General features: G+C 34.8%; 1 protein-coding gene and 2 long non-coding RNA genes across 3 annotated transcripts; 1 reads left to right on the top strand and 2 right to left on the bottom strand.

The window, feature by feature from the left end:
- Positions 1–691: 691 nt before the first annotated feature.
- On the bottom strand, positions 692–8,371 carry LOC142220814 (protein TAPT1 homolog). Its single transcript, XM_075290171.1, has 4 exons — positions 8,056–8,371; positions 7,353–7,948; positions 5,743–7,238; positions 692–1,251 (listed from the first exon to the last, which is right to left on the bottom strand). Exons 1-3 carry the CDS (start codon positions 8,225–8,227, stop codon positions 5,868–5,870), a joined length of 2,139 nt encoding a protein of 712 aa, XP_075146286.1. The 5' UTR covers positions 8,228–8,371; the 3' UTR covers positions 692–1,251; positions 5,743–5,867.
- A 604-nt stretch (positions 8,372–8,975) lies between these two features.
- On the bottom strand, positions 8,976–9,633 carry LOC142238508 (uncharacterized). The gene is made up of 2 exons (XR_012722744.1): positions 9,247–9,633; positions 8,976–9,189 (listed from the first exon to the last, which is right to left on the bottom strand). It is a non-coding gene; the product is annotated as an uncharacterized LOC142238508 (long non-coding RNA).
- A 954-nt stretch (positions 9,634–10,587) lies between these two features.
- Positions 10,588–11,083, top strand: LOC142238500 (uncharacterized). The gene is made up of 2 exons (XR_012722743.1): positions 10,588–10,813; positions 10,870–11,083. It is a non-coding gene; the product is annotated as an uncharacterized LOC142238500 (long non-coding RNA).
- Positions 11,084–12,768: the final 1,685 nt, after the last annotated feature.

The following is a 12,768-nucleotide window of genomic DNA, read 5'->3' as shown; positions in this document are numbered from 1 at the left end:
GACTTTCCTTACTTGTTTTATATACATATTTTTTTACATTTAAAAAATATCGGGGATTTGGGAAATATTTGGGGAAGAAAGCGGCCCATTTTGTGGACAAGCGCCAGACCTGGATCCAGCAGGCCCAAAACTCAAATGTGACAGTCGGTTTATACTGGGTCTAAACCTATATGTGGTCCACTATCCCCCATTTTCATGAAGCGTGCTCCGTTAGCTAACGAACTTTTAGACCATACTATGGACGTATCTGTCTATATATTATATATGTATGCTATTTAGGAACTTAACTGCTGAAATATTTCCAGTTAAAGTTTTTTTTTTCCTGTTAACTGGGTGTTAAAGCCTAACAGAGGTACATGAAAATGGCCGTATAATCCATTTGCAATACCAGCCTACTTCTGTAGTTTCAACCCCATATTTTGTTTCGTTCGTAAGTTAACGTGATTCAACAGACGGACATGACTAGATCGACTTAGAGTACAACCACGGCCAAGAACATATATTCTTCATGGGGTGTAGGACCAATAATTCCATGAGTTGCAAATGGAATGACAAAGATATTATAGCCTCTACCATTGTACAATAGAGTAAAACACGAAAGAGAATTGTAAATATTTACAATAGATCTGGACATGAATTGTAATTTTCAACTTTTCTTGGAAAAAAGGAAAACTAAGACACCACATTAAAATTGTATGACAATTCTCATCAATAAATGATCATTCTTTATTTTATGTCATTATATAAATATATTTTGCGTTATTTTTTTTCTAGATTTCTTTTTTGAATAAGGCAATGTGATATTTGGATATTTGTGATTTTGTATAAATTAATGCTAAAACACATCTAAGATAACTTTTCAAAGCTTTCGATACAATAACAACATAAAAAAGTAACCAAGGAACAAGAGGTCTATAAATTAGCATCTAGAGTTACTTCATTTCCATTTTGAGCAAGTGTTAGTTTAGAATATTGGCATAGGAAAGAAAGAAAATGTTAATCAAAAAAAGGGAAATTATTATACAATAGATTAAAATAATGCTTGATAGTTATAGAGTTTTGAGAATAGTGAGCTTTAGAGCAATAATTAATTTGTATAAGGTATACCATCTCCTGTTATAACAATATACATAGCTACGGCATACATAGCATACGGCTGCCAAGGCATACATAATTGTTCAAAGCAAAATAGAACATGTCCTTTCCATTGCATAAATACATATTGTATTATTAGGAAATTGTATTCACAATCTGCAATGAAAGATAAAATGAAATCATTAATAAAAAGTAGAGTCAAGACAAAATATTTTTATAATTAATTTAATTAAAATTGAATTGAATATTCAACTAAAATACGTTTATTTAAATTAAATTAAGTTATATAGATAGATATAAATAAGGAAATAACAAGTAAGTAAAGTAGAAAGTCGGGTGGGGCCGACTATATCATACCCTAAACGACCCTTACTGAATTAGTAATCATAAACATTTGTGTGGTAACATTGATATAGGTCTGGGAGATAAACCGCAGTTGCATATTTAAGAAAATTAAGGGGTACATGTTTATGGGTGCTAAGTCTCAATCTGACTACAGCTGATAGTCAATGTTGTCAGGGAAAATGTTCGGTTTACGCTACTAGGACAAAAAAGTTCTTTCCCATACAATTTTCCCTACAATATTTTTCGTTAAATTTAAAAAATTTTACAAAACAAAAATGGTTCTAAGTACTTTATTATCTTAAAACATGAACATGCAACGTATATAACTTAGAATATAAATTTGTATTACCACCACGGTTGCCACAGTTGGTAGAATTCTACCCAAAATAGTAATCTTTTTTTTGTTAAATCTCTATAAAAATAAAATTTTGACAATAAATTCTATTCTAAAAATTTTGAGAAAAAAATCCATAGAAATAAAATTTTTGAGAAAATTTTTTATAGAAATAATATTTTGAAAAAAAAATATATAGAAATACAATTTTGACAAAAATTTCTATAGAAATAAAATGTTGACAAAATTTTCCACAGGAATAAAGTTTTGACAAAAATTTCTATAGAAATATTTTATTTCTATTTAATATTTAGCAACACTGGCTGTAGTTGATATTGCACCTACGGAGTTAGTATGCCACTAATATTGAGCCCATTATTAAAAAAGAGAAAATCTCTCAATTATTGTGGGTAATAAATCCAAATTTGTAAAAATCGAGCAATATTCTTATGTAAGAGCTACAAGTACGTATAAATACGATCGGCTAGTACATCAAAATTTGAAATTTGAGTAACATTGGTTAATAAATAAGAGTATTATGGCCAAATTTGGGAAAATCGAGCGATGCATATATATGGAAGCTATATATAAATCTGAACCAATTTACATAATATCTTGATGGTTTGATTAATACCACAAAAGGTTACCTTGTGCAAAATTTGAGTAAGATCAGTTATGAAATGAGGCCTCTACGGTCAAACCTAAAGTTATTAGGGGCAAAATTTCCAAAATCGGGCGATACATATATGGGAGCTATATCTACATCTGAACCGATTTCGATGAAATTTTGCACATACAGTTAGTACTATAGAGGACTGAATCTAGCCAACTTTGAGTACGATTGTATAATAAATAAGGGTTCTATGGCCAAATTTGGGAAAATCGGGCTATACATGTATATGGGAGCTATATCTCAATCTGAACCCATTTCGATGATTTTTTGCACATATAGTTAGTGCTATAGAAGACTACATTTAGCCCACTTTGAGTAAGATCGGTTGATAAATAAGGGTTTTATGGCCAAGTTTAGAAAAATCGGGCGGTACATATATATGGGAGCTATAGCTAAATATGAACCGATTTCGATGATTTTCTGCACATATACTTAGTGCTATAGGAGATTACATTTATTAAACTTTGAGTAAGATCGGTTGATAAATAAGGGTTTTATGACCTAATTTGGCAAAATCGGGAGATACATATATATGGGAGCTATATCTACATCTGAACCGATTTCAATGAAATTTTGCAGACTTAGAGGGTGATGCAGAAGATTATTTTGTGCTAAATTTGAACGAACGGTTAGTAAAAAAGTGCAACGTGACCCCATTTGACGAAATCGGACGATACATATATATGGGAGCTATATCTAAATTTGATCCGATTTCTTCCAAATTCAATAGCGTTCGTCCTTGTGGCCAAAAAACTCTCTGTACCAAATTTCATCAAAATCGGTTAATAATTGCGACCGGAATCCTGTGAATAACAAATACATGGACAGACGGACGGACACCAAGCGCTAGATCGACTCAGGAGGTGATTCTGAGTCGATCGGTATATATTTTATGGGGTCTAAAATCAATATTTCTGGTAGACACATTTTTTGGCAGATCAAACTTATTATACCCTGAGCACTATGTGGTTTAGGGTATAAAAACAATTAAAATATTAGGATTAAATGGGATATTTTTTCAAATATTTGAGAATTTATTCCATCGGTAAATACTACTTTTTACCACCTTCTTGGCAACGTACGGACGGATACAACGTCGAAAAACTGACCTTTTGATTCAATCCACGAATCGACCCATTTTTTGGTTTCCTTAAATCGAATGAATTAATGACCAAAATCGAACTTAACGAGAAAATCGAAAAAAAGAATATGTACTGGAAGGGAAATGGGAGTTAGCTTTTAAATTTTTAAATATGGAAAAGTCAATTTTTTAATGGAACTACGGTCTTTTAACATTCGAAAAAATCGAAAAGTCTACTTTTCCAAGGGACCAAATCAATATTGAGTGCGTGGGACTGAAAGTTACTTTATGATTATGAACCTGTGTACACTATTTTTTGTGTGACCTTTGGAGAACATATCCTTCCTTCCGAATTTGGTTTATATGGTGCTATATATAATTATGGACCGACATTAACCAATTTTGGTGTTGCGTAATAAAACCAGTGCACCAGTACAGGATGAATCCATAGTGTATATGGACCAGTCCCAGTTTTGGTCAAAACCTGTGAAAGGGATCGGTCACTTTAAAATGAGTTTGTTTTTAACGGGGTATATTAACACTTAACAACACCACTTGGACTCATTCCAAAGGACACCTACAGAGACAATTTATTAAGATCAATCCATAGAAAGAATCTGTTTCATTTTTAGCATCCAAATCGCATCAGAGAGGAAAAAGATTTTGGAAATATATTTCAGTAAATGTGTAGATTAGTCTTGGGCAAAATCGTTCACCGTAGTGATTCGGACTCATCGTTCCTTTTGTACAAAGGAACTGTTCCTTCAAATCGTTCCATCGTTCCTTTTCGTTCCGGATTTGTATATTTGTCATCACTGTCATCTACTAAAGACAAACATTACATTGTTTGTTTACTTTGTGTAACGAAGTTCGTGGTCAATTGAAAGACACAAAAAATATGAAAAATTGAGTGAAATTACTTCAAATAGTTTATAGTAATATACAAAAATTAAAGGAATGGAAAATTTAAGGAAATAACTAAATTCAGGAAGCCAAACTCTTTGGATGGATTTTTGGATTGAATAATACTATACTCTGTGCAAAATTATTCATTGGAAGAAATTACGATGTTTTTTTGTCGTTTGTGAAGAGTCTGAGATGGAATTAAAGATTCTATTAAATAGCAGCATATCAGCCAATGGTTTAAATACATACGCGCCAAAATGAATGAATTGGTAAATAGCTCTAACAGAAGTAAAGAAATCAAACTGCGATCCGAAGAACGATGGATCGTAAACGGAAAATAGAACTGAACAAAAGGAACGATGAGAACGAAAGAGATGGAACTAGTGACAGTCGTTCCTTTTAGTGAACCGTTCATTGGAACTAGTTCGTTCCGGAACGACACAAGACTAGTGTAGATCCAAAAATATTTAGCTATCAAGAGAGTAAAGAAATCGAAAAATTATATGAAGATTTAAAAATAGCGACATACTGGAGCACTCGTACCTGTATTCAGTGGCAAACCAATATCCCGTAGGATACTTATGTCCATATTCAAAATAATTTATAAACCGTTGGTCGAAGGAATTTTTATGGGAAATGTAACCTACATTCAAGTTTAATTTAATACTTTTGAATATGGGAGTTAGACAAAAAAAAACTTTTGGGAAAGTAGGGATTGGGTTTTAAGTAAAACAGTCTCCTTATAATTTGATACACTAGGTCCAGACAGGTCCAACTTTCATTACTTGTTGATCGCCTTCAAACGACATGATCTCAGATTTTTCTCACTGACGTATGACCATCTTGAAACTCTTCATACTTATATTGAAGATTGTTTTTGATTTCACTGCGTGGTTTTGCTCTTTTTCCATTTGTGTAGAATTCGCGGACTTTCCTGCGTTCACAGATATACCACTTCCATTTGGCTGAAATTTCGACAGTTGCAATTTTCTTAGAAAATACGAGAGTGCAAAATCTCTTCTCCCTCAACGATAATAAAGATCTGAAGATCTGAACAACCGATTCAAATTTAATCAAGCGACGAAGGCATTCACCGACTTTCAATCTCGATTAGCGATTCTTAGCATGTAAATGATGCTATAGACAATTTCTTTGAGCTTTATATGGCCGCTAGGGACAATACAAAAATATTTTTTCAGTGATGAAAAAAATCCCTATATATGTATACTAAAGAAGTATTTGGTTTTTATTTACTATACCTCAAGCATTTTAAGTCACATTTCATTCTCGCTGTTTTGGCTTACATACCTTAAGTGTTCTAGGGTCAAAGAACAATTCCCCATTTAAATTTATAGTAGATGTCTTTTGCTTTGTGAAGACTACGAGAAAAAATCCTAGAAACAATATATCTCGATCAGAAATATCTCCTACAACTACGCCTGATGATGATGACGATGGGCCGAGGGTGATGATGATCCACTTGATTCCGATGAGCAGCCACCACCTACTATACTCTGCATACTTGGTTCCGATTCGGAACGTTTATGAGTACGTCTTACAAGACGTGTCGGTTTCACATTATTTGTTTGTTTCGAAACGCTAGATGCTGGTGGCGTTGTATTGACACTTGAAGGTTGTTGCAAATCCGGCTCGCTACGTGCCAAAGCTTCTTCTACAAATCCTGTTGTAGTTGTCGTATTAGTATCCAAAACATTTTCATTAAGGCAAACATCATCTAAATCCACATCACTATTGGAAAATAATGCTGTTGCTCCCAATTCCAAGGAACTTTTCACATCCAATTCTATATCATTGTGTGTAATGGTAATAATTGCATTTTTGGAGGAAGAAGTAGGTGATGTTGTTATTACCGAGGTTTTATTTAGAACACTTGGAGCACTACTACAGGAAGCATTATTGGGATTATTTTTGTTAATTGTCTGTTTGGGTGTAGATGTCGATGATGACATAGTTGAAGACAGATCAGTTGTAATGGATCTTTGTAAAGGAAAATGACTGCTAATGTTCATGGATGCCGAAGGATGTGTGGGTGATGTAGCCATATCGTTGCGATGCCGACTTGGGGCCGGAGAACCTGGTAGATTTGTTGATGCTGACGATGATGTTTTCGACGTTGTACTACCCACAGGAGGTACATTTGTCATGGAACTTGGAGTTGAACCACTTTTTTCATCTTGATGTTCCTTCATCAACTTACAAGCCTTGCCCAATGCACAAATAGTTAGGCATATTCTTAGGCCTAAAGCAAAAGCATAAGCCAATGAAAACAGTATCCAAGCAGCTACATTATCAAAAGACACCGCCGAATAGATGGCCTTAATCAAAACCACAGCCAAAGGGAATGGTATAAATCCCATACGTCTAGCCACCAAGTCTGAATGATCGGAAAATGCATGTTTTTGTCGTGTTTGTGTCATATCGTAAGCCAAACTTGTGGTATATTCACGATAAATGCATTCTGGTAGCTCATTAAATCGTGTTATGAAGGCATGTTTAATCCAATCAATTAGTATTTCAGTTATTAGCACCGAAAAACAATCGGGTAACATAACACAAAATTGTGTTATGCTCCAATCGAATTCTTTCATTGTTTGTATCATAACAATGAACAATAAGACGGATAGATGAAATCTCTCGCGTACATCACTGCAGGTCAATTGGAAAAGATTATTTTTATCGAATTTTTTGAAAACGGAACCCTTAAGTTCAACAAAATTATTGGAAATCATAATCGTGAGCAAGCCCTTGTTGTTTGAGTTGACAGCGACATTTAAAGTGGTTGCCTGTAAGGAGAAATATAAAGAAACATTACACTAAAAATGCTTAACATAAAATGTAATATATGACAGTGGTCCGATAGAAATTTAGCATACACTCCCGTCATCATTAACACTCACCTGAAACATTATCAAAAAGCTATGGAGCACCACATAGATTAGGGTAAACAAAATATGGGTTATTAAGCCAAAATGTTCTCTCTTCGATGTCTTTGGTTCTGTGGCTGTCCAAAATAAAGCATCTATAGTATCTTGACCAAAAGCGGATAGTAAACGATCACCGACCTCCAACATATTGTAAAATAAATACAATTTTATAATTGATTGACTCTTGATGATGTGGTACACTCGATTGGTATCCACTGACAACATTAGCAAAGTCACCGCAATCCATATGGAACCCTTCAGCAAATCACAAATTTCGGCTGGTGTCAAAAGACGTTGTGTTCTTCTCCTCAAACCTAAACAACTGGCAATGGGCCGGGTCAACATTCCCCAAACAGCCAATGCAAAACGAACCGGCAAAAATGTATGTATGTAAAGAAAAGAATCGGCACATTGCATTATTCCATAGACCATAAAGCGTTCCAGATCGCGGGGAATACGCATAAACGAATAGATTTTCTTACGACGGGCCGTATAACGTTCTTCATCATGCTCCAGCAAGTAGCCACGAGTCATTTCCAACTTGAAAAAATCCATAAATGATGGAAACACTATGGTTGTGGGTGTTGAAGAGAGAAAATTTTACATGAAAAGCGTAGGGAAATTTTGCATGCTACTCAAATCCCTAACAGGTTTCTATAATAGCACATATACTTACCCCCTTCCTCGGGGTTTTCCGTTTCTTTATTTGATTTTGCATCACTATTGTTGACCACACTCCCACTAGAAGAACCCAACAGTGCATCCATTTCATCGTTTTGTAGCTCATCTATCCGACTATTACCCGAGAATTGCATTTCTCCACGGAATCGTAACTTTTTCGAAGCCATTCTAACGCTGTCCTTAATAATAAATACTTAAGTTATTTAGATGCATTCATCTGGCAAATTCTTATTTGTTTATATTTAATGAATATATAGTCCTAATTCAAAAGCGTTCCATCGTTCCCCTCACCACAACCTGGAATACGTCTGGCCGACGAAGATCTTTGTTACCCAAGGGCTGAAGATGGTCTTCGGTAAGACGTGTTGGGGGGTGTAAGTAGTGCGATTGTAGCGCTTTTATTGTACCGACGTTACAGAAAAAGGCAGATTAAAATTACGCCACCATTGTCAAAATTAATTGCAGGTAGTGTGACCTTCAAAAAAATTGGAAATTGGGATGCCCTTTACAGACTATCAGTTATTCCGGACGACAGTGGTCGTGTCGAACATATTCCATATATTGAGCACATTATAAGTTAAGTCCGAAGACATAATCGATACTGCTGCATGTTTATGGGATCGATAACACATGTACCGATTATTTAGTCATCGCCGACAACCCTGCCAACATTTTTTGAATTTGGGGACTCTTTTGAGAATCCCCACTACGTCGAAAACAATCATATACGACATCAAAAACTCGTCGGAAAAGCGCCGTCACTATTGAGAAGTTGTACCACGCCAAGTTACTACAAAAATGTTTCGCACGAGTGCAATTATTAGGTGCCTTTATAGATCAATTTAGAACGACGCCAATAAGGGACCCTCCAAACAATCAGAAAAAGTGCATTTTAAGATAGTTGTAAAAGAATCATTGTGGTCGAGTAAAACACGTTTGTTTAGATATTTATTAATTTGATTAAACATTTACAAATTCTTAAAAATATAACATTTATACCACTATCACATTACATTTAACATAATTTTTGGCATTAATGATGATGTTGAGTTACAAGTAGCGAGTTACATGTTGCTGCGTCTATCAACCAGTGTTTTTATTCCATGGAGGCAGCGTGTCTGTAAAATATCTGAAAAACAATCACTTTATTCCATTTGGAAAATCACCAAATTGTTCACCAATATACCTTTCACATTTTTAAGCGTATAATCTATGTTTTCAGAACTTTATTTTCGTTTTTATTTAATTAAAATATAACAAGCTGGTTGCGCTTGGCGTTTCACAAAAAAATGGCTTTTTTAACAGTAGGGATGGCAAATCACATGCATGTACTTTTTGATGTACCTTTTCATGATGGTTGAAGTGACATTTACGAGTCTGTGGTAACGATGAGGTTGAAATGGAACTTTGAAATGCTGGCAGGGAAGTCGTATCGATCCGACACATTGTAAGATTCTTTAAAGTTGAGGTACATACCATGCGTTAATTCGTCCGTTGATTGAAGAGTTGAATTTTCTCTTTGAAAGCAACAGTTTTGTTAGAGTGCTTCAAACTGAAAAATATCAACCCTTCCATCAACGTACGGATTAAAGCATGGATGTAACTCAACCTTTACAAACACCAACATTCAGTCCGGAATAACTGATAGTCTGTAAAGCGCATGAGAGGCATAATAACCACAAAAACTGGGCATTTTATGCCTTCTCGTAATAAACGAACGATGTTGTTAGTTTTTACGAACTTTGAGTTCGGGAACAGAGATATAGAGATATAAATCGTTCCAACTTTGCGATAGATATCTCTGCCAACATTTTTTGAATTTAGGGGCGCTTCTGAGTATCCCCACTACGTCGAAAACAGTCGTATACGATATCCAAAACTCCTCGGAAAAGCGCCGTCACTATTGAGAAGTTATACCACGCCAAGTTACTACAAAAAAGTATCCCATGTGTGCAATTATTAGGTGCCCTTCTGGATATATTTAGAAGGACGCCAATAACAGTCCCTTCAAACTATCATAAAAAGTGAATTTTAAGGTAGTTGTAAAAGAATTATTGTGGTCAAGTAAACACGATTCTTTAGATGTTTATTAATTTGATTAAATATTTATAAATTCTTACAAATATAACATTTATACGACTATAACATCACATTTAACATAATTTTTGCATTAATAAAAGAATGATGTCGAGTTACAAGTTGCAAGTTACTTGTGGCAGCGTCTATCAGCCAGTGCTTTTATTCTCGATGGAGGCAGCGTGTCTGGAAAAATATTTGTAAAACGATAACTTTATTTATTTATTTATATATGCCTTTCACAATTTTAAGCGAAATAACAAAGTTTTCAGCACTTCATTATCGTTTTTATTTAAATAAATTATAAGAAGCTGGTGCGCTTGGTGTTTCACAAAATATAAAATGGCTCTTGTAACAATAGTGATGGCAAAATATTTTTATGTACATTTCATACTTTTTCATATGCTTCACCCATTACAGTTGGCGATTGTTGCAGTGTCACTTCCCTGCCAGCATTTCAAAGTTCCATTTCATCCTCATCGTTACCACAGACTCGTAAATGTCACTTCAACCATCATGAAAAGGTACATCAAAAAGTACATGAAAGTATTTTGCCATCCCTACTACGATTTTATTTTTTGTGAAACGCCAAGCGCAACCAGCTTGTTATATTTTAATTAAATAAAAACGAAAATAAAGTTCTGAAAACATAGATTATACGCTTAAAATTGCGAAAGGTATATTGGTGTACAATTTTTGATTTTCCAAATGGAATAAAGTGATTGTTTTTCAGATATTTTACAGACATGCTGCTTCCATCAAATAAAAACACTAGTTGATAGACGCTGCAACATGTAACTCGCTACTTGTAACTCAACATCATCATTAATGCCAAAAATTATTTAAAATGTAATGTGATAGTGGTATAAATGTTATATTTTTAAGAATTTGTAAATGTTTACACAAATTAATAAATATCTAAACAAACGTGTTTTACTCGACCACAATGATTCTTTTACAACTATCTTAAAATGCACTTTTTCTGATTGTTTGGAGGGTCCCTTATTGGCGTCGTTCTAAATTGATCTATAAAGGCACCTAATAATTGCACTCATGCGAAACCTTTTTGTAGTAACTTTTGCGTGGTACAACTTCTCAATAGTGACGGCGCTTTTCCGACGAGTTTTTGATATCGTATACGATTGTTTTCGACGTGGTGGAGATTCTCAGAAGTGTCGTCAAATTCCAAAAATGTTGGCAGGGTTACGAGTCTGTGGTAGCGATGAGTATGAAATGGAACTTTAAAATGCTGGCAGGGACGTACCAAATATCAACCGGATCGAATGAATTTTGCTCCTCCAATAGCTCCAGAGGTCAAATCTGGGGATCGGTTTAAATGGGGGTTATATAATTAAGACGGTGTGGACCAATTTTTGCATGGTTGTTAGAGACCATTTACACGTAACAACACGTACTAAATTTCAACCGGATGGGGTGAATTTTCCTTTTCTAAGGTGCTCCGGAGTTCAAATCTGGGGATCGGTTTATATGGGGGCTATATATAATTATGGACCGATGTAAACCAATTTTTGCATGCTTGTTAGAGACCATATACTAACAACATGTACCAAATTTCAGCCGGATTGTATGGAATTTGCTTCTCCAAAAGGCTCCGCAAGCCAAATCTGAGCGTCGCTTTATATGGGGGCTATACGTAAAAGTGGTCTGATATGCCCATTTTCATTTTCACTACTTGTGCCAAGTTTCAAGTTGATAGCTTGTTTCGTTCGGAAGTTAGCGTGATTTCAACAGACGGACGGACGGACGGACATGCTTAGACCGACTTAGAATTTCACCACGACCCAGAATATATATACTTTATGGGGTCTTAGAGTAATATTTCGATGTATTACAAACGGAATGACAAAGTTAATATACCCCCCATCCTATGGTGGAGGGTACAACAAGGAGATTTTGAGCATAAGGCCGGTATGCACCTCTAGCGAAAAATTTCATTCCCATAAGAAATGCATTGCTATTTATGCTAACGAAATTTTCGGTAGCGTTCAATTTCGTAAGCTGGTACGCACCTCTAATGAAAATAACAGGGTTGTCAAAAGCATATTTTGGCAGCAAACATTTAATTTATTACAATCATTGTGTGCGTAAAAGTTTTAAAAGGTCTGTAAATAATAAACAATTTGTTTGAGGAATATTTGGAACGTATATTAACAATTTTTAAAAGCGATTAGCTGGTTTAAAATTTGTGTACACAGCCCTGTTTTTTTGTTGTACACTTAAATAAATTTTTGCTACCGAAAATTCCGCTAGAGGTACATACCGGCCTATAGTGAAAACACAGCAATATTGCGGTCCTGTTTTTATTCAGATTTAGATTTGCGAATGTGTTTTTATGGTCTACTAGAGACTTTGTTATTTATTATTTTACCCACTGATATCCGAACACGCTACCTTTGTAATGGAAGACTAATATGGTGTTCTCACCAAGCATGTTTTGGGGTTTGAGATGTTTTCCCTTTATAAGCACTTCAAAACGAGTCGTTTTCGCCATACTAAAAAACAAGTTCAAAACACAAGTTTTCCTCCAAAACACGTCAATTTTAGAATGTGAACCCACCTAATTTGGAATATACCCCGAATAACATACCCTATTCAAAATATATGTTAAAAT

This window comes from Haematobia irritans, chromosome 1 (assembly GCF_050003625.1).
Source record: "Haematobia irritans isolate KBUSLIRL chromosome 1, ASM5000362v1, whole genome shotgun sequence".
Lineage (NCBI taxonomy): Eukaryota > Metazoa > Arthropoda > Insecta > Diptera > Muscidae > Haematobia > Haematobia irritans.
Note: the sequence above shows the minus strand (reverse complement) of the source record. Positions and strands in the feature narration are given on the sequence as shown.

What these genes read in the sequence shown, in the direction of transcription:
- LOC142220814 (XM_075290171.1), bottom strand. Translation starts at nt 8,227, where the DNA reads ATGGCTTCGAAAAAGTTACGATTCCGTGGAGAAATGCAATTCTCGGGT. An exon ending in GGAAAACCCCGAGGAAGGGG is followed by an intron (nt 7,949 to 8,055) that starts GTAAGTATATGT and finishes CCACAACCATAG; the next exon opens with TGTTTCCATCATTTATGGAT. An exon ending in GCTTTTTGATAATGTTTCAG is followed by an intron (nt 7,239 to 7,352) that starts GTGAGTGTTAAT and finishes TTCTCCTTACAG; the next exon opens with GCAACCACTTTAAATGTCGC.